Raw genomic sequence first — 23,552 nt, forward strand, 5'->3', positions numbered from 1 at the left:
AAGGAAAGGAACAAATATTATTTGCTATAGTTACTTGAAAGTTTCCTCACTATTTAGCCTGAAAACTAGCAAAATTTAACATATCTAAGTATATTTTCACATTTCTTGGTGTTGCTTGCTCTTTGTCTATTTGAATGACTGGTAAATGGTGTTCAAGTCAGATATATGGCTGCCTCCCAATTACGGCCTTTACGCTACTAGTATTATGATGTGAGCAGTTCAAATTATTATAGCAGCATACGCTACAAAAAGATACATTTAGAGGCAAAAAGATACAAATCCAGACAAGAAAATTTAACTTCAGCAAATATTCAGCATTTGACTCTTTGCAAGATTGAAACGCCTAGCTGTAGCCTTCCTTAAAGACACCCCTCCCCCTCCCCCTCCCCCAAAAACCAAAATCCAAGAATGAATGGAAGACCCACATTTCTAAAAATCACATCAAGGTAACACTGATACATGAATTAGTATCAGCAGTTGAAATGAGTTAGTTACAGTGGAATTCCAAAAGTTAGTTGGTGGTTAGTTGAATTAGCTATTGGCGGGAAAGTTAGTTACTGTTCCACTAGTTAGTTAGAGCAAGTTGTTAGAAGGTAGTTAGTACTTAGATTCAGTTGAGATTAGTAATTCATTCACTATAAAGCATTGTAATACACTACATTGGAATCATCTATGAAAATACAATACACAGATTCTACTCTACTTTAATTCCATTCTCTCTCTTTCATTTCTTTAGCTGATCAACTCGAGTTATCTCTGAATAACTCCTGTATTGGCACAGAATTACTCGAATTCTATTGAGTTCCTGCAATTCTACTAACATTGGTATCAGAGCAGTTAGTTTCTCGGCATAAATGGCTAAGGGAACCAGATCAAATGGAGATCAAACCTCCAGTGCCTAGAAGGTGGTGATGTGCGAGAAATGTTGCAAAAACTGATTTCAGGCATTGGTACTCTTAATGGAGAAGTGGCATCCTTGAAAAGATTGGATCAAACTATTGCTCAATTGAAGGAACACATCGAGGGAACTAGGAGTGATGATTCACCTGTGATTAATCGAGTGGGAACTTCAAGAGAAAGGATTTCAAGAGAGAGACCAGTAAATGAAGAAGAAGTTAAGGAGAAATCAACTATGAATTACCAGAATTACTCAGGCATATCCAGGTATTCAAAGTTGGATTTTCCTAAGTTCAACGGGGAAGATCTGAAGTCTTGGTTGTACAAAGTTGATCAATTCTTCGATTTTGACAACATTGCTATGGACAAGAGAGTGGGATTGGCTGCAATTCACATGGAGGGTGAAGCAATACAGTGACACCAGTCATTTATGAGGTACAGGCAGTACACTTCTCCTCCCACTTGGAATGAGTATGTTATGGCACTAGTAGAAAGGTTTGGGGCAGATTATGATGACCCAATGGAAGAAATTAAGAAAATTAGGCAAAATGGTTCTGTGAAAAATTATCAATTGAAAGTAAATTGACTAGGGTAAATCTTTCTCAAGAAAATGCAATTAGCTGCTTTATTGGAGGCCTTAAAGATGAACTAAACCTTGCTGTGAAATTGACAAATCCAACCACCTTATTTCAATAGTACAGAACTGCTAGGATGCAAGAAGCATTCTTAAACGCTCAAGCTAAGTTCTATAAACAATTTCCATATCCAACAGCAAATTCTGGACCTAGTTATAAGAGAACTAGTGATCAGAAATTCCAAGGTAAACCATTGTTGTCAACACCTGCAATTGAAAGTTCTGTAAGCAATAAAGGGTTCACCAGAAGGAGGCTTAGCATAGAAGAAATGAATGATAAGAGAGCACAAGGGCTGTGTTATTTTTGTCCAGAAAAATATGCTCCAAACCATAAGTGTAAAAACTTAAACCAACTTTACTTACTAGAAGTATAGGAATTGGAAGAAGAACACACTCAACAGGAAGGGGAATTGATAGATGATGTAGGAATGGAGATAGTAGAAGTGAATCAACCTTTAGAACAGATGGAGATTTATGTTCATGCATTGAACGGGTCACTAGGTTTCAGAACTCTTAAGAGTGACAGGTTATCACTCCAACAAACCTCTGAACATTTTAGTTGACACTAGCGGTTCACATAATTTCATGGATCCTGAGCTAGCAAGGACTCTAGGATGTGCTACCAAGTCAACTACACCTCAAATGGTTACTGCAGCAAATGGTAATATGATCAGAGTGGATAAGGTGTGCCATGTCACATGGTTGCTACAAGGAGCTGAATTTGCTGCTGATTTCTTACTATTACCATTGGGGTCTTGTGGAGTTGTGTTAGGGGTCCAATGGTTGTTAACTTTGGGTGATATCAATATGAATTGCAACAAGTTAACTATGGAGTTTTGGTACAAAGGGAAGAAGCATTTACTCAAAGGTGCAGGGAAACAAATCACTTCTGCTAATGCTGGCAAATTGGATAAACACTCAGGTAATCAGTCTCAGCTATGCATGATTCAGGTTGTTCCTACTATGTGTACTGAATTGTATGCTTTGGAGACTAAAGAAGAGGCAAATACAGACCCTGGGATCTTGGTAGTCATACAGGAATTTAGGGAATTATTTGCAGAAACAACTCAGCTACCACCATCTAGAGGAGTATTTTACCATAGAATTGTGTTGCATAATGGTACTGAGCCTATAAACAAGAGACCTTATAGATATCCTTCTGTTAAGAAGGACATTATTGAGAATTTGGTGCAACAAATGTTGGAACAAGGTATTGTTCAACCAAGTTGCAGCCCCTTTGCATCACCAGTGGTATTAGTTGGTAAGAAAGATGGGACTTGGAGATTGTGTGTAGACTATAGGAATCTAAACAAGCACACCGTTAAGAATAAATTCCCTATCCCCATTGTAGAAGATCTACTAGATGAACTTGGTGGTTCTACAATCTTTTCAAAAATTGACTTAAGAGCTGGATATCACCAACTAAGGATGGCTGAAGAGGACATTCCCAAAACTGCATTCAGAACTCATTCAGGCCATTTTGAGTACTTAGTAATGCCTTTTGGTTTGTCCAATGCATCAGCTACTTTTCAAGGCTTGATGAATACTGTTTTTCAGAAGTTTTTGAGGAAATCGGTGCTTGTATTTTTTAATGACATACTAATTTACAGTAAAACAGTAGAGGATCATGTGTTACATCTTAGAAGTGTTTTTGTTGAGATGAAGAAACATCAGCTTCTAGCCACGGAAAGTAAATGTTTCTTTGGAGTAGCAAGAATTGAATATGTGGGCCATTTTATCACAAAAGACGGAGTTTCTACTGATCCTCAGAAGATCAGTGCTGTTCAGAAGTCGCCCTTACCTTCTACTATTAAGCAACTGAGAGGATTTATTGGTCTAGCTAGTTACTACAGGAGATTTATTCAAGGATTTGGAATTATCAACAAACCATTAAACCATTAACTGATCTTTTAAGAAAAGATAGTTTTAAATGGTCCACTCTTGCTACTTCTGCATTTGAGAAGTTGAAAGAAGCACTCACTAAGGCTCCTATTCTGGCCCTACCTGATGCTATAAAACCTTTGTATTGAAAGCTGATGCTAGTGGGTTTGGTATAGGTGTTGTATTGATGCAAGACGGGCACCCTATTGCACTCATTAGTAAGACTTTATCTAATAGAGGTGTTGCATGTCTTCCAATGATAGGGAATTACTGGCAATTGTTCATGCAGTTTCCAAATGGTCTCAATATTTGCTTGGCCAGAGATTCATCATAAGAACTGATCAGAAGGCTCTGGAGTTCTTAATGGAGCAAAAGTTACACACAAACTCCCAAATTATGTGGTTAACTAAGCTCATGCCTTTTGATTATGTTATTGAGTACAAAAAGGGAGTTGGAAATAAGGTTGTTGATGCTTTGTCAAGGGTAACTAGTGCTGAGTTACTCACACTCGTGATTTCAACAACTAGTTCTCAGCTGATGGATGATATTGCTCACAGTTGGGAAACAGATGTTGATTTGAAGGCTATTGTTGCAAAATTACAAGCTGGTCAGGGCCCTAATCAGTTCTCATGGGTATCAGCTGAGAAGGAGGAAGGGTAAACTGGTGGTTGGTAGAGTACCACAACTGAGGTTGTCCATCATTTCACTTTGGCACTGCACTCCTCAAGGCGGTCACTCAGGTGTAGAGGCAACATTGAGAAGGGTTCTCACCTTGTTTTACTGGAAGGGCATAAGGAAAGATGTCAAAGTGTTGTGCAGAAGTGTGACATATGCCAAAGAAACAAAGCTGATCTTGCAGCTTATCCAGGTTTATTACAACCATTGCCCATTCCTGGAGTGGTTTGGTCTCAGATTAGCATGGATTTCATTGATGGATTACCTAAGTCCAAAAGTCATGAGGTTATTTTACTGGTTGTGGACAGGTTGAGTAAGTATGGTCATTTCATAACTCTCAACCACCCATATTCTGTTCAAACAGTAGCCAAGGCATTCCTTGATAATATTGTCAAACTACATGGTTTTCCTGATGCTATTACTAGTGACAGAGATGTTGTTTTCCCAAGTTCTTTTTGGCAAGAGTTGTTTGCCTTACAAGGAGTCCAATTACATGCTTCTACAGCTTACCATCCTCAGTCTGATGAACAAACTGAGGTCTTGAATAGGTGCTTAGAAACCTATCTAAGATGCTTATGTAATGAGAATGCTACTGATTGGTTTGACTGTCTTCCTATGGCTGAATACTGGTACAATACGTCATTTCATAGTGCTATACAGACCACACCATATGAAGCTTTGTATGGTAGACCTCCCCCTCTACACTTGCCATACCTTCCTGGTGAGTCTGATTCAGCTGAAGTGGACAATACCTTGTTGAATAGAGAATTCAAGTTACAGTTAATGAAGCATCATTTAATGAGGGCTCAGCTGAGAATGAAGCAACAAGCTGATTCTCATAGAAATGACAGAAACTTTGACATTGGTGGGGTTTATTTCAAGGTTCAACAATATAGGCAGGTGTCTATTGCTACACACCCTTATCATAAACTTGCTGCTAAGTTCTATGGTCCATTTCAGATTACTAAAAGAGTGGGTCAGGTGGCTTATACTCTCTTGTTACCAGCAACAGTCAAGATTCACCCTACAGTTCATGTGTCTCTGTCTCTGCTTAAGAAGTGTTATGCAGTACCTGCTCAAATTTCTATTCCACCTTCTGTTGATATTGCTGATCCTAATTGCCCTCAACCTGAAGCTATCTCACAAAGGAGGATGGTCAAGCGTGGGAACAAAGCTGTGGCTCAGGTGCTTGTTAAGTGGCATGGATTACCTGCCGACAATGCTACTTGGGAATTTTTCAACAATCTCAAGACAAGGTTTCCTCAATTTGATCCTTGAGGTCAAGGATCTCTTGATGAGGGGAGTACTGATACATGAATTAGTATCAGCAATTGAAATGAGTTAGTTACAGTGGAATTCCAAAAGTTAAATGGTAGTTAGTTGAATTAGCTATTGGCGGGAAAGTTAGTTACTGTTCCACTAGTTAGTTAGAGCAAGTTGTTAGAAGCTAGTTAGTACTTAGATTCAGTTGAGGTTAGTAATTCATTCACTATAAAGCATTGTAATACACTACATTGGAATCATCTATGAAAATACAATACACAGATTCTACTCTACTTCTATTCCATTTTCTCTCTTTCAGCTGATCAACTCGAGTTGTCTCTAAATAACTCCTGTATTGGCACAGAATTACTTGAATTCTATTGAGTTCCTGCAATTCTACTAACAAACACACCCATTTGGCACAACAAACGGGACAATTGGACTTTAAGATCCTCTTTCCCAGAATAACATGAATCCTTGATGGTCGGCACAATCTCCTATTGCTGTAAAGTACCATCTTTTACCAATGAATACCTTGTCGGATCAGCTCCACTTTGTAATGGCATTATCTGTTTGCACTCTTGTGCCTTTTCCCAGATTGGAGAAACAGGTTCAAATACCCTATTGTCTTGTTCATGTTTCTTTTCCACTCTGAATCTAGAAATCTCCTATTGCACATATTTATATTTGAGACTCCAAACAACTATGCCTTAGGGTCAAACTGTATGAGTTCTCCCTATCCATTCCACTCTATTTGGGCTCATTTCTTTCCACTACTAGTAAATTAGAGGTTCTCTAAATCTCACACCTATTCCTAATCAAATATACAAATCTTTAATAAGACCAAAGACTACAAGACTACTGGTAAACGACGGACATAAGGTAAGTCTAATTTTTCATACAAGGAACCAAATAAGTGTGATAACAATGATTAAACATTAGTTCAGAGGCCATGTAAATCCTTTGCTTCCAACATGCTCTGCTCTAGCTAAAACCACACTAATATTGGTGAAACTCCAACAACTGTTCACATCTCTAGGGGGAGTAAAAGATTAATCAGACACTATTGGATATTTTTACAAGACAATTTATTTAAAGTATTGGAAAGAAATGTGCCCCAAATAGAGCATTGTGGATAATTCATATGACCATCCAAATTAGTTGAGGCACATTTAATTTTTTGATTGATATATACTTATAAGAGATGGATTCACCCCTATTTATCTATAATTTGTTGACTGACATATACATAACAGAGATGGATTCACCCCTATTATCTATAGAATCACATCTTGATGTGCCTGGGAATTTTCATATTTTAAATAACAATAATCAGTATACGCAAATACTAGTAGCAAATGCAAGTAAACAACCTCATGCAATAAACTGTTGATTCTATTGGGAAACAGAATGGTAGATCTAGAAAGAAATCAAGGAAGCTGAAAATTCTACCCACCGATTCCAGGAGTAACTTCTGCCCTTGCCATGTACCACTGCCACTACTCCTGCCACTAACTGTTTCAAGTATTAGGACCCCAAAACTGTAAACATCAGCCTTGGCCGTTAATTGACGGCCCATTACATATTCGGGTGCCAGATAGCCACTGTTTAGAAAAACAAAGATATATTAGTAAGAACACTGCTTTCAGTTACTCCATGTCACCATTTAAACTTTTAAAGCAGGACATCTTGCATTTCAGCAAGGTCATAGGTAAAAAAACACTTGATCACCAAATAGATCAATAAATGCAGAGAGCAAACAAACAAGAACAACTGAGAGATAGTGATTGGCAGTTGAAATTGAGAGAAAGCAAGGTAAGAACTATGAGTAGAAAATATTGTATAACTAAAGCTATTCTTTTTTGGTATAACGAAAGCTCTATTTGTATGACAAACAAAGCTAATAATTTTAGCATACTGTGGGAATAATAATGTGTATTTGAATGCCACATCCAATATTATCACCCTTTTCGAGTCTTACCCTCCCCCTAGCTCCGCCCATGCCCATATCCATCTCCATTCCCCAAAGTGCCCTTCTCATCATGCAGGTAAGTATCCCATAGGCAGTATAACTATTTCTAAATCTCTCTATTAAACAAAGTAGGATGGACCAATTTCTAGCCACAGAAAACATTGAAGTTTCAACAATAAATTCAGGAGACTTACGTAGTTCCTTTTATCTGTGTGGTGATGTGAGTGATATTGTCTGGAAAAAGCTTTGCCAGTCCAAAATCTCCAATTTTTGGTTTATAATCCTTATCAAGCAGTATATTACTAGCTTTGATGTCCCGGTGCACTATATGCGGCACTAGTTCTTCATGTAGATAAGCAAGACCTGTAGCAGTACCCAAGCAAATAGCAGCCCTTGTCTCCCAATCTAATTGAACATTCCTAGTCCCGGAACCTGCAAAGCAAGCCCCATCTTCAGTAACCCATTCATAGATGGTGAAGTATTTTTTTTTTTTTTTTTTTATTTCAAGCTTTACCAAAAAGTGCTCGATCAAGGCTCGTATTTTCTAAATATTCATAGACCAAGATCCGGTTATTTCCATCAAGACAGTATCCAATCAACTCAACCAGATTGGGATGTGTGACATCTGATATGGTTTCAATCTCGGTCAAAAACTCATGCAACCCCTGCCTCGATTCAGCAGAAAGCGGTTTCACAGCAACTTCTATTCCACTTCTTAGAGTTCCCTACAAAGTCGCACTAAAGTTAATAATCATTCAACAAGCATGTCAATGCACCATAAGAATTAAGTCCAAGGACTTCGTTATTCACTAAAACTCTTAGTCTCATATTACGTATATGCCAAAATCATGAACTGACACTTGCAGGACTTAAAATGTTTCGGAAAAAACGTTCTTTAAGAGGCAGAAAATATGAGAATTAAATCACATAGTAACAAGTTGGGGATGCAAAATTTTGTAGAATTGCAGATAATATATCTCTTCCTATAAATTATAAGACAAAGGTTTAAAGGTTCCGGTAATGTAATTCTGCAAATAGCACCATGCGAATTGCAAGCAAATGGAAGTTGTCTGTGCAATAAAGCTCTGGCATGAAAAGGAAGAGAAGTATTTATAGAATAGAGTTGAACCTTGTATACTGTCCCAAAACCTCCTCGCCCTATTTTATTACTTTGGTGGAAGTTGTTGGTTGCTTTTCGTAATTCACTATATGAAAATTTCTTTGTCTTTGTAGTGGAGCTGCCTGACATAGAAAATATAAGTGTGTCCATGAAATTGAAACAGAATGTAAAATTAAAGTTGTTGCAGAAAAAGATGGATAGAAGGATATCTTAAGCAACTAATGTAAGAAATCGCATATTCACCAAATTTTCATATTTGCCCCACAAACAAACACTAGATGGAACTTTTTCATCCTTTAACTGTGATTATTGATGCACGGCCGCTGTATAACTTTTTACATGTCACTTGGTACAGTAAAATTTTCTTTTATCAAAATAACTAATAGTGGTGCCACTTGACCAACTGTCTTTTATCCTTACCCTTTATAAGATGATCTGAGACAGATATCTGAGCAAGCTAGTTAGCGGAATACTCAAAGTTCTCGATCATTAGTTAATGTTAGAGAACTTCCATTTTTCCAGATCCCGGAGAAGGGTTCAGTCACTTGACGGCCAACGTAAAAACGGTCTAATTACAATGAATTCTCTAAATACTGGACAGAGTAGTCACATGGTCAACACAACTAATCAGATTGAGATATAGTTTTGATTGATTGACTTTTTCTTTTCATTTGGAATCAAAGGTCAAATACAGATTGACCCCTTGGATCAAAATCAAAATGTCAACTGCTTCTGGAATGTCTCATCATCTATATTGCATACATACACACATTATATTCATTCAGTACCCTATTTCAATAACCAAATAATCTTGAATGAATTTATGCAAATCCCCTGTGATTACAGCAGTCTAAGGGATATTTAGATAACTAGAAAAGGAAAGAGAAAAACGATGAATTGGAGCGATTTACAGAATGCCACACCAATCATGATAAAATGAAATGCCACATACAGATCAACCAGCTATAGAGGAATATAAGAGTTAACACTGAAGGCAATATTAAGTTATGATAAACCATCAAACAACTAAATAAATCATTCAACTGAGAAAAAACTAATCAACTTATATCCAAGATTCAAGTATGCACCAACCTCCCGTATCTCGTGTATCTTCACGCTGAGTTGAGGCACCAAAGCAGCTACAATTCATTTCAATCTATACTTTAGTAGGTTCCTTACTTGACCATAATGCTTTTTGACATGAGCATTACATGGTAGCCATCCCCGATTTTCTGTGAAAGTGAAAATATTCACTGTTGTAAGATATATTCAAAGCAAAAGTTGTCATTTCTCCTTTTAAAAGAAAATGAGTACTGGAATAAACCGGACCAAAAGGAGCAGAATTAATATCTAGGAACCATATAACCGACTCCAACTAGTTTGAGATTGAGGCATAACGACAATTTCAATAGAAACACATTGTCTTCAACTCATGTCAACTATTGGAATTTATGCATTCCGCCGTTAACATATTAACTTTTGTAGTCCTCTGTCCCATTTTATGTTATACAGTTTCTTTTTCAATCTGTCGCAAAAAGAACCGCACAATTCCTTTTGATTATGATGTGTTGAACTGTTGGAGTTTAGTTATACTTCTAGACCGGTGACGATCCAACCGCAGTGGACTTGTATCTCCTTAAAGAGAGCAAGATATCCGCGCCTCAGCCTGAATATTTTTTTATTTATTTTTTTTTTCAACTGTAATTTATTGTATTTTCACCAACACGAACTAACCAAATAATTAAAACAAACAGAAGATTGCACTTCAGTCAATTGATGCATTTCATTCCTTCTGAAAATCATTTATTTATACGTAAAAACAATTTCAAACCCTAAAAAGAGAATATCATTTATTTATACGTAAAAACTTCATGAGCACAACTTACCAAAAATTTAAAAAAAAAAAAAAATTGTGAACTAATCACATCAACCATTTTTGCAAATTTCTATATAATAAAATCTCCAACTCTGATTAAGCTTAATCACTTCAAACTTAATTATCTTAATTAAATTCTCTACTGTTGATCAGCATGGCCAGCAATTTTAAAGCAAAAAAAAAAAACTAAAATTAGGAAATTAAACTATAGTTACCTCAATTCAAATCCTAAATAGTACTCCCTCCGTTTCAGTTTTAATTTATGTGAACCCATTTTTTTATTAGTCCGTGCCAAAAAGAATGATTTCTTTCTATATTTAGAAACAATTTACCTTAGTCACACAAAATATATGTGACTCATTTTACACTACTCCCTCAGTTTCAATTTATATGAATCCATTTGACTGGGCATGACATTTAAAATATGCCTTAAAAATTTATGTGGTCGTAAATCATTCATAAAGTGAATTTATTTCCAAATTAGAAAAGAAGTCATTCATTTTGACACGGATTAAAAAGGAAATAAGTTCTAACAAATTGAAACAGAGGGAGTACAAGTTTAAAAGTTTCTCTACTTTCTTAAATTTCGTATCCAGTCAAATGAGTTGGCATAAATTAAAACGGAGGGAGTAATAAATGAGAGAGATAAAAGAAATTGTTACGTACCTTTTAAAATTTTGGAACAACAGAGAATTGTGCTGGGAGATGTGAAAATGGAACTAATTTTTGAGGTTAAGAAGAGTGATTTGAGAGTGAAAACGATGTCGTTAGTGTGGAAGAAATGATCGATCGGACGGTAGCAGGCGAAGAAGGAATAGGAGAAAGAAGAATTATTATTATAGGTTTGCTTTTCAAGCTGTATTGTCTCATCATTTTTTCATTTGGTTATTATGGGGAAAGCGCTTTGATAGCGATTGGCTCTTGTTATTTCGCCACTCTGTAAAGTCGCTAGCTGTATTCGTCAACTACCTTAATCACATTGCTATCCTTTGTACCTTTTTTATTTTTTATTTTGATACTTTAACTAAGTGATATTTTTATTAAGCAATTGATGCAAAATAACTCATCGTTTGCCTATCAATTTCATTTAAGTTTGGGCTTCACATTTATTTTTATTAGAAGCAAAAAATAAATTGTGATTTTTTTTCCTCTCAATTGCTGCTAATTTTAGCTTAAAAAAAGGCATAATTAAATTAAAATATATATTAGCATGTTGCTATATTGAAGATAGAATACTATGTAAGTTAGATTGTGTTTGATAGACACACTTGAGGATGAGTTCAGGGGTTTAATATGAACAACATTTAGTTGAGGTGTCAAAATAGAAAAAAGGGACAAATTAGGGGGGCTGCATAGGCATTAAGCCTTAATATAATGACATTGCCATCCTTTTCATTTTAATTCAAAAGCTGCAAGAATCCTCTCTCATCAATTCAATTTTAGTTTTTCTCAATACATGAAGATTCTCACATAATTAATGTTGATACATCTTTTCCCATAAATAATTAATGTTGATATTTTCGCCTCCTTTTTGATCAATTCATACGTATGATTATCTTGTATATAATCCATTTTTGTTTTCTTAATTTATCGTCTTTTATTAGCTATATTAGATTATTTAAATTATCTATATTATATTAAAAGGAGGTTAGTCTAACTTAATATTAAGTCAAGTGGCGTAATATGAACAAGCCACTTGGCAACAAATTGTATTTATCTCAAATTTTATAAAGAAATTAATTGACAATATAAAATGAACTCACCTAATTTAGTGTATTTGATTGGAGAAATCTAATTAACTGATATCATTGGATCTAATTTATAATCAAGAATACTCCTTTAAATGGTAACATATAATATTACATGATGGAATTCAATATTTATTTATTTTTACTTAAAGTGTTGAAGCACACGTATGCTAAGGTAAATGTGATATAGGTTAAAAGTGAAAGGAGAAATCATTGAATTCCAATGAATTATTAGTGCCCTTAGATCCCATCAATATGATTTGCATATTATTTACTGCATTTACTACTTATAATTTGTTTAATAATTGATTGACAATCAAGTAAAATAAATGGTAAAAAGTGTTGAAGCACAAGTATGATGAGGCAAATGTGATATAGGTTAAAAGATAATTAGTTGATACTCACATAATTTGGTGTAGTTGATTGGAGAAATATAATTAATTGATATTATTGGGTCTAATTTATTATCAAGAGTACTCCTTTATATGGTAAGATACAATATTGTCCTTTGTTACTTTGGTTAAAAGTCAATTGAGATAATAATGTACTCACCTAATTTGGTGGATTTGATTGGAGAAATATAATTAGGTGATATTCTTGGATCTACTTTATAGTCAAGAATACTCCTTTAAATAGTAACATATAATATTACATGACAGAATTTAATTTTTTTAATTAAAGTGTTGAAGCACACGTATGCTAAGGTTGATGTGATATAGGTATCTTCTAAAATGAGCTATTTATTCACTAAAATTCCATAATTTAATGGAGTTTAATGGGTTTGAATTTGACTTGAAAGATAATTAATTTTCAAAAAATCGTGTTAAAAGTCAATTTGAATTTAACTTTGAATTAAAAGGTAAAAGTACCATAATTGAAATGATACATTGTAATAGCTTCCTATTTTTTAGCTATAAATATTTTACTACTTCTACCTAAACAATTTGTTCCTAATTTGTCGCTCAAAATCGGAGTTACCATAATTGAAATGATACATCATAATCTCTTCTTATTTTTTAGTTACAAATATTCTACTACTTCTACCTAAATAATTTATTCTTAATTTGTCGCTCAATATTCGAAGTTACCGTAAATGAGATGATATAACTTATAAGGAATGCTTATATAAGACAAAAAATATTCATATGGTGTAAAATGAGTTGGAAAGTCAATCAATTCCCAATCATTCAATTTTACATTATCTAAATATGCAAGAAAATCCCGTTAGTATATACTATCCTGGATTTAGGGAATAATGCATACACTAATCCAATTTGAACAAACAATTTATTAGAGTTTCAATTATAATAGGAGTGTTTCCGTTTTTGTAATCTCAAATTGCATAAATTGAGGCATGAGTTGTGATGAACAATGTAATGAGTAACACTCCTTCCTTTCTCTGCTTTGTTAATTTTATTTTCATTTCTTTTGTTTCAAATTTTTTCGACCAAGAAAGTAATGTTTTTCATTTCTTTTGTTTTAGGTACAATCTGATTTCAGTGGAAAATAAGTTACAATCTAGATGAAGTTTTTGTCCTCGATGTGTGAAAATATGTATCAAGCAGATAATTGCTATTTTAATCAACTTATTTGTTTAGTTTTGGCATTTGGGTTATTAACATTTTAACTTAAAAACACTTTCGTTTTGAAATTTTTATGGTCATTTCGTTTTACTTTCTTGCAGTTCAATTTCACATGCTTTAATTATTTTTTCTTGATTCGAGGAATGGGAATTATAAACTTGCCAATTCAATTACCATATTATTAATTATAATAAGTTGTTTTGTTGCCTGGTCTCACTAAGTTCTCAAATGAGGAAGAACAAACCTTGACCTATTAAAGTAAGTTAGTTTTGACATTGTTTTGTTTTAAGGTATATTTTACATAATTAGCGAGGAGCATATCTGGGTTTCTTTATGAGTTTTGAAATTGACAATTTCAGTTATATATTATCTATATGATTTTACATCTTTCACACATGAGGAGATCTCAAAAACCAAAGAAAGAATAGAGAGGGTCTTGGCTTCTATGTAAAATTTGAAACTATGAAGTTAAAGCTAAAAAGTGTGTTGAAAGAATATTTTGTGCTCATATGAAGTTATATTGGCTTGATCAGAATTATTATTTGAAGAAAGAGGCACAGTCGGGATTTTTAATTTAAGGATTTTGGATCACAATTTTTTTACTGACTGGGTTTTGAATAAATTATTTAGATATATTAAATAAATATTTAAATTTAAATACAAGATTTCGGCCAAAGTTACTTAATTTATGTAATACACTTTTTTTTTAATCTGTCGCAAAAAAATGGCACAATTCCTTTTGATTATGATGTGTTGAACTGTTGGAGTTTAGTTATACTTCTGCACTGGTGACGATTCTACCGCAGTTGAGTTGTATCTCCGTAAAGAGAGCGAGATATTTTTTATTTTTAACTGTAATTTATTGTATTTTCACCAACACGGACGAACCAAATAATTAAAACAAAGAGAAGATTGCACTTCAGTCAATTGATGCATTTCATTCGTTTTCTGAAAATCATTTATTTATACGTAAAAACGGTTTATTCCCTAAAAAGAGAATATCATTTATTTATACGTAAAAACTTCATGAGCACAACTTACCAAAACTTAAAAAAAAATAAAAAAATTGTGAACTAATCACATCAACCATTTTTGCAAATTTCTATAAAATAAAACCTCCAACTCTGATTAAGCTTAATCACTTCAAACTTAATTATCTTAATTAAATTCTCTACTGTTGATCAGCATGGCCAGCAATTTTAAAGAAAAAAAAAATCCACTAAAATTAGGAAATTAAACTATAGCTATCTCAATTCAAATCCTAAATAGTAGTAATTCAGAGAGAGATAAAAGAAATTTGTTACGTACCTTAAAATTTTGGAACAACAGAGAATTGTGTTCGGAGATGTGAAAATGAAACTAATTTTTGAGTTTATGAAGAAGAAAAAAGTGAAAACATAAAAGCAGTGATTTGAGAGTGAAAACGATGTCGTTAGTGTGGAAGAAATGATCGATCGGACGGTAGCAGGCGAAGAAGGAAAAGGAGAAAGACTTATCATAAGCTGTGCTTTTCAAGCTGTATTGTCTTACCATTTTTCATTTGGTTAAGACATAAAGTAATGGAATTTTTGTCTAAAACAAGGTACAAATAAAGTCAAACCTTGTTATCCGCATATAAAGCGCTCTCTATAACATAACTTAATTTTTTATGTTATATATTATTTTTTTTTAAATAATATTTTACTTATAACAGCAATAAATAATGTTACAGCAGAATGTTCGTTGTCAAATTACCCCTCATATAACAGTTATCTTCTTTCTTTGCTAATATAATAATTAATCATCTTTATAAAAATAGAATATTTATAATTACCAATAATAAGTATAGAGATTTTAACCAAATATTTGATCCTTGAATATACTATTTGTGAAAAAATATCATATGAAAATATATATTTTCATTATTAAAAGATTTTCTTTCCATCAAGCTTAGAATTTAGCAATTAAAAATGAGAAATTAGATTTTATGCATCTTTTTTGCTTATAATAGCAAAATATTATTTAAATGCCAATATTGTTATAGATGTATAATAGTCATTCTCTATAACAGTCAAAAAATTTAGGACCCAACGATGTTGTTATAGAGGTTTGATTGTATGTGTAACTATAAAGGACATTTAAAAGTTAAATTGCTACTAAATCTACAAAGTATTTTTTTTTTTTTTACTGAATAAAAAAAAGAGTGTTATATAAATTGGGATAGAGTGATTGATTCGGAGTGTGTGATAGAAGAAATTGTTACGTACCGTAACGGACTTTGGAGCTTCAAAAATAACCAAAATTTGAGAGTAGTGTGAAAGCAAATGCGTAGAAAAAGAAAAAAAAAAAAAAGACGACTTGTTATAGCTATGCTTTTCAGGCTGTATTGTCGCACCACTTTGATTTGGTTATATTACGTTAGTGGTCGTTTGGTAAGTAGACAGAATTATTTCAGAATTATTATTTGGGATTAATTCATTCCATTTTTTGGATTAATTTATCTCATCTAGAAGATGGAATAAAATAATCTCAAGATTAATGAGATAAGATGGGATATTCCATCTTTAAGTTTGAGATGCATTTTATACTTTGTTTGGTATAAGGTATAAATTTATACATTCTACCAAAAATGATATAAAATTAATCTCATAATTAGTACTGCAATATCCCAGCTAATATTGTGTACCAAACGATCCCTTAGAGCTTTGATAGCGATGGCTCTTGTTCTTTTGCCACTCTGTCAACACGCTAGCTGTATTTCTCAACTTCCTTTTACTATTATTTTTGTGATAATTGTGAAATTATTTGTCTTCTCAATGTCTCAACGGGTTTATTTTATGAGTACTGTTTTTTTTTTTTTTTTTTTTGAAACATATGAGTACTATTTATTTAAAATTATTATATATCTACACCTATCCATATTTCTATTATATATATAAGTATCCAAGAGAGACTAACACAGTAATAAATACTTGTATCAAAACTATATAAATTGTATACTTTAATCAATTACTTTTTTATCCCACATGGATATATGTCATAGTACTGAATATTTATTCTCTTCTCATGTATACACGTATGCACTTCAATTTTAATTTTTCGACACATTTATTTTCTTCGTGCACTTTTACTTGTTCACTTTTGACTTTTCAAGTACTTTAAGAATTAATAAATGAAGTATTTCTCCGTCCCATAATACTTGGCTACATTACTAAACTACTTTTTTATCCCACATGGACATATGTCGTAATACTGAATATTTACGACCCGATTGGCTATAAGAATTATTCACTTTTTTCCGAAATTTTTTTTCACTTTTTTTCGGAATCAGCATTTGGCCATGAAAATTCCAAAAACAAGAAAAACTTGTTTTTCACTTTTTTCACAATCAAAATAAGTACATTTCAACCAACAAAAATACAATTTCAAAACTATGACCAAACACAACTTTAACTCCAAAATTTCAAAAAAAGTGAAAAAGTTTTTGATTTCTATGGCCAAACGCCTACTTATTCTCTTCTCATGTATATACGCACTTCAATTTTAATTCTCCAACACATATTTATTTCCTCCATGCACTTTTACTTATTCACTTTTGACTTTTCATGTTCTTTAAGAATTAATAAATAAAGTACTCCTTCCGTCCCATATTACTTGGCCAAATTACTAAAAATATATGTCCAAATTACTTATTCATTTACAAAACTAAGATAAAATTAATTAAATCTTTCCCATCTTACCCTCTCCGTCCCATATTACTTGGCCACATTAATAAAAATATATGTTCAAATTACTTGTTCATTTACAAAACCAAGATAAAATTAATTAAATATTTCTCATCTTACCCTTAGTAATAAATGTTCTTGAAAATAGTCAATTTTGATTAGAATGTATTTATTGAAGAGAAATAGGGGTAAGATAGTAAAATACATATTTTATTTATGATTTCTTAAGGGCGTGCAAAAGGGAAAGTGACAAGTAATATGGGACGGAGGAGTATATATTTTACCATAATATTCATATTTATTGGTGTAAGTCTCAATAGACTTGAAAAATGATTTGAAAATGAATAATTAATGTGAAGGGTAAAATTAATAATATGAACAAAAATTTCTTTCTCTCAATATGTTAACGTGGACAAGTAAAAGTAAACGGAGGGAGTGACTTTTATCCCTATTTTCCTTCTTTGTCAATACTTTAAATGTGAAGAGAGGACGAATAATAGCAATGCAAATTTGTATCAAAAGTTATATACATTGTACACTTTAACCAACTACTTTTTTATCTCACTTGGACATATGTCATAGTACTGAGTATTTCCACTTGGACATATGTCATAGTATTGACTATTTCCACTTGGACATATATATACATATGCACTCCGAGTATTTATTCTCTTCTCATATATACACATATGCACTTCAATTTTAATTCTTCTACACATATTTATTCCCTCCGTACACTTTTACTTGTCCACTTTTGACTTTTCACGTTTTTTAAGAATTAATAAATGAAGTATATATTTTATCATAATATCCATATTTATTGGTGTATAGTCTCAATAGCTTTAGAAAATGATTTGAAAATGAGTATTTAATGTGAAGGGTAAAATAAGAAGAAGAATTTTTTTTTCTCTCGATATGTCAACGTGGACAAGTAAAAGTGAACGGAGGGAGTGACTTTTATCCCCGTTTTTCTTCTTTGTCAATACTGTACTTATTTTACTCTCTTTTGCATTTTCTAATTATTGTTTCTTTACATTTATAAAATGTATTACTTTATATTTTCATTTCGGAATTAAAATTTGGTCATTTACGATATAACATATATCTTTCTAATTTTAATTTCTTTGTAAATTTTTTTTTATCTATAATGGTTAATATAAAAAATATAATATATTTTTAATTAATTTAATAAAAATATTTTATTAGTTTTGCTTTTAAAAAATTCAATATATATAATAATGGTTCTTATGTTTGGATCTGAATAATTAGTTAATTGAGATGGATATCAATCTGTTGGTATACACATAGATATTGAAGAATTTAAAAGAAAAAATCTAGAATCAAAATATTAATTTTTTCTCATATTCTTACAAATTTTCTTTTTGAGAAAAAAGTCCGACTCTTTCTATATCAAAGACTTAATTCCATCATATGTTTTTAAATTTTAAACTTCATTTTCTAATTATAACTAAAGTGATGGTACATAAAATACATTTTGTATATGTTGCTATATATAATAACAATTAGAATGTTTTTAAAAGTTATTTTCAAAATACAAACCTTAAAGACTAGCTAATTAAAGTGAATAAACATGTTCGGCTCGTGAATCGCACAGGCATATATTGCTAGTTATTATAAAGGCATGAATATAAATGTTGGTTAACCAAAATATCCTTCAAATATTGAGATTCGACACTATAAATACATTCCATCTTAGATAATATTGTAATAACAACTAATTTGTATTTTGGATGATTTTTTTTTTTTAATTACATAGATGAAAGTTCGGGTAGGCAACCCTTACTAACAAGATGAAAGTTCCTAATCAATCAAATTTCTACTAGATCCCTACGTATTTTTGGATGAATTATGATTCGGATTCTAAAGTTAAAAATGAATTTTCCATTTTGAGTTCTAATTGTAGAAGTTTCCTAGCAAATTTAAAACATTAAATGCAGAACGAATGATTACTTATTCAACTCGTAGGCCAGAATCCAAGTAATATAATAATTTGTTGGCCAAAAGTTAAGTCCCTTATTCCAAAGTCCAAATTACAATCTAATATCAAAATTCAAATATAAGAGATCTGTTACTTACAAATCTTTCAAATTGTTTTATTTAGGGATTAGATTGTTCTTCTTGTCTATCATATCCTAGCAACCAAGCAAATAGCCCGCGATTCTAACCCTATTGAATTATTGATATTGCCAATAATGGCGATACATAATTAGTGTTACAAAGAGAAACCTGAGGGAACGTTTCTAAAATTGATCCATTACATTTATATTTTATTAAGTTAATTAGCTACTTTAGAGTACTTTCAGGTCATATTTTGATATAAAATATAAGAATTCAGGTTAAATTTACTTATTAGGTAACTTGGTCAAAGTTGAATGACTTTTATAAAAAAAAAAAATTGTATGATAAACTTTAATTAAATTGGATGATTATTATGAAACAAAAAATGGAAGTATTTTTGGTGTGATAAAATTTCATTAAGTTGGATGACTTTTTGTAATAAAAATAAAAAGGTAACACACGCACACAAACGTATAATTTCCTAAAGCATAAGCACCGCAACAACACTGGTAATTATTCTCCTTAACTTTCTACATTTACTTTAGTTTCTCACTTTGCCGACCATATTTTTATTTTGTTTATTACCATTTCAACAGCCACTTTCAATTTTGTTGGGTTGTTAAACGATTTCAACTATTGAATATTCCTCGAGTGTATTCATTTAAAGTATTACTTGTGTTAATCATTCATGGAAAAAAAGTTTAACAACCAAGAAAATAGCCCGCAATTCTTACCCCATTAATACTGTCATTAATGGCAATACGTAGTTAGTGTTACGAAGAGAAACCTGAGGGAAGGTCTCTAAAATTGATCCATTACATTTATATTTTATTAAGTTAACTAGCTACTTTAGATCGAGTACTGGCATGTCATATTTTGATATACAATATAAGAATTCGAGTTAAATTTACTTATTAGTTAACTTGGTCAAAGTTGAATGACTTTTATAAAAAAAAATTGTATGATAAACTTTAATTAAATTGGATGATTATTATGAAACAAAAAATGAAAGTATTTTTGGTGTGATAAAATTTCATTAAGTTGGATGACTTTACGTAATAAAAATAAATAGGTAACACACGCACACAGACGTATAATTTCCAAAAGCATAAGCACCACAACAACACTGATAATTATTCTTCTTAACTTTCTATTTACTTTAGTTTCTCACTTTGCCGACCACAGATTTTTATTTTGTTTATTACCATTTCAACAACCACTTCCAATTTTGTTGGGTTGTTAAATGATTTCAACTGTTGAATATTCCTCGAGTGTATTCATTTAAAGTATTACTTATGTTAATCATTCATGGAAAAAAAGTTTAACAACCAAGAAAATAGGCCACAATTCTTACCCTGTTAATACTGCCATTAATGGCAATACGTAGTTAGTGTTATGAAGAGAATCCTGAGGGAAGGTCTCTAAAATTGATCCATTACATTTATATTTTATTAAGTTAACTAGCTACTTTAGATCGAGTACTGGCATGTCATATTTTGATATACAATATAAGAATTAGAGTTAAATTTACTTAGTAGTTAACTTGGTCAAAGTTGAATGACTTTTATTAAAAAAAAAAAAATTGTATGATAAACTTTAATTAAATTGGATGATTATTATGAAACAAAAAACGAAAGCATTTTTGGTGTGATAAAATTTCATTAAGTTGGATGACTTTATGTAATAAAAATAAATAGGTAACACACGCACACAAACGTATAATTTCCAAAAGCATAAGCACTACAACAACACTGATAATTCTTCTTCTTAACTTTCTGTTTACTTTAGTTTCTCACTTTGCCGACTACAGATTTTTATTTTGTTTATTACCATTTCAACAACCACTTCCAATTTTGTTGGGTTGTTAAACGATTTCAACTATTGAATATTCCTCGAGTGTATTCATTTAAAGTATTACCTATGTGAATCATTCACGGAAAAAAGTTTAACAACCAAGAAAATAGCCCGCAATTCTTACCCTGTTAATACTGTCATTAATGGCAATACATAGTTAGTGTTATGAAGAGAATCCTGAGGGAAGGTCTCTAAAATTGATCCACTACATTTATATTTTATTAAGTTAACTAGCTACTTTAGATCGAGTACTGGCATGTCATATTTTGATATACAATATAAGAATTCGAGTTAAATTTACTTATTAGTTAACTTGGTCAAAGTTGAATGACTTTTATTTTTTAAAAAAATATTGTATGATAAACTTTAATTAAATTGGATGATTATTATGAAACAAAAAATGAAAGTATTTTTGGTGTGATAAATTTCATTAAGTTGGATGACTTTATGTAATAAAAATAAATAGGTAACACACGCACACAGACGTATAATTTCCAAAAGCGTAAGCACCACAACAACACTGATAATTATTCTTCTTAACTTTCTGTTTACTTTAGTTTCTCACTTTGCCAACCACAAATTTTTATTTTGTTTATTACCATTTCAACAACCACTTCCAATTTCGTTGGGTTGTTAAACGATTTCAACTATTGAATATTCCTCTTGAGTATATTCATTTAAAGCATTACTTATGTGAATCATTTGCGGAAAAAAGAGTTTAAATTTTCTGAAAATAAATTATTCATTGGTGCTCCAATTAAAACAGAATAGAAAAAAAGACTTAAAAGAAATAAATACAAAGAGAAGTTGTGCGTGAATTCTATTAAGATGAGGGTAGAAGTACCAGGATTTATACTTTGTGTCAGTTGGTAAAGCGGGATAGAAAAACTATGATCTCACATGTGATGAATAAAACTTCTTGTCCCTATAATTTATCTGAATTATTTATGGATGAACATGCTATGCTTGTATTTTTGTGTGATATGTATTTAACTTTTTCGGATAAATGATTACAACAACAACAAAAATAGGTAACACACGTGGGGTACGGACGTATAATTTCAAAAGCGTTAATGAGAAGTATATTAAGTGGATACGATCTTAATGTGAATTATTTATGGATGAACATGCTACCGCTTGTATTTTTATCAGAATATATATTCAACTTTTTCAGCAAATAAATGATTGACATTCTTTAATTTTGCATGATAAAATATGGTCACTAGCTCAATTTCTAATGTTGGTTATTTTAGTCATAACGTATTTTTTCATGTAGGTAAAAAAGTAAAGGATATATATAAAAATAATATTTAATGAGAAGTATATTAAGTGGATACGATCGATCAAATAATATTTTTGTACCTTATAAAATAAATAATCTGTAATTTCAAATAACATCACCTAACATTTGAGAGATAGAAAAACTATGATCTCACGTGATGAATAATACTCCCTCCATAATTCATCCCAATTTATTTATGGATTAACTAGGTATTGAGTTTAAGAGATATTTAATCTTTTCAGCAAATAAATGTGTGTAATATACTAAAATATCATTTGAATCTTGTGGTTATAAACGTGTCATGTAGAATGTTTGAATTATCAACTTACTAAATATAGAAATAAACATTCTTTTTGGAACAAATAAAAAATAAAGAAAGACACTTAAATTGAGACGGAGAGAGTAGCTAAACATTATACTTATTAAATATTAGCAAAAAATCTTAATCTACACGGTGATATAAAAATTGTTTAATTGGTGAAATTGTCACAGCCCAAGTTGTCGATTTGATGGGAAAACAATTTGTATATATATAAAAATAATATTTAATGAGAAGTATATTAAGTGGATAAATCGAAAAAATAATATTTTTGGTTTACCTTATAAAATAAATAATTGGTTTGGTTTTCTAAAAAATAACATCACCTAACATTACATGTATTCAATTTTTAAAATATTTTATACATAAAAATATTTATTTGTAAAGTAATTTATAAATATTTCTTAAATTTTTCGTAATTTTTTATCTATTATCATATTATTCAAGCTTGAACATTTAGGTTTTGAATTTAATAACTTTTTATATCCTGTAGATGTTAGTAACTCAAATAAAGTCCAAACCAAAACCAACTCAACACTAATCCTAACAAAGAAATCAATTTACCACTAAATGACAATAATGTTGGATATCTATCTTTAGTTTTGCATAATTGATTTAGAGAGTAAAAATACATAACTTAAGTTTTTTTGCTTTGTCATATTATT

At 31.5% G+C, this 23,552-nt stretch overlaps 1 protein-coding gene across 1 annotated transcript; it reads right to left on the reverse strand.

Moving 5' to 3' along the window:
* Positions 1-6,648: 6,648 nt before the first annotated feature.
* Positions 6,649-11,133, reverse strand: LOC132036415 (cold-responsive protein kinase 1-like). Its single transcript, XM_059426757.1, has 6 exons — positions 10,985-11,133; positions 9,531-9,695; positions 8,452-8,560; positions 7,837-8,047; positions 7,517-7,754; positions 6,649-6,954 (listed from the first exon to the last, which is right to left on the reverse strand). Exons 2-6 carry the CDS (start codon positions 9,590-9,592, stop codon positions 6,699-6,701), a joined length of 876 nt encoding a protein of 291 aa, XP_059282740.1. The 5' UTR covers positions 9,593-9,695; positions 10,985-11,133; the 3' UTR covers positions 6,649-6,698.
* Positions 11,134-23,552: the final 12,419 nt, after the last annotated feature.

Source organism: Lycium ferocissimum, chromosome 11 (assembly GCF_029784015.1).
Source record: "Lycium ferocissimum isolate CSIRO_LF1 chromosome 11, AGI_CSIRO_Lferr_CH_V1, whole genome shotgun sequence".
NCBI classification, from domain to species: Eukaryota; Viridiplantae; Streptophyta; class Magnoliopsida; order Solanales; family Solanaceae; genus Lycium; species Lycium ferocissimum.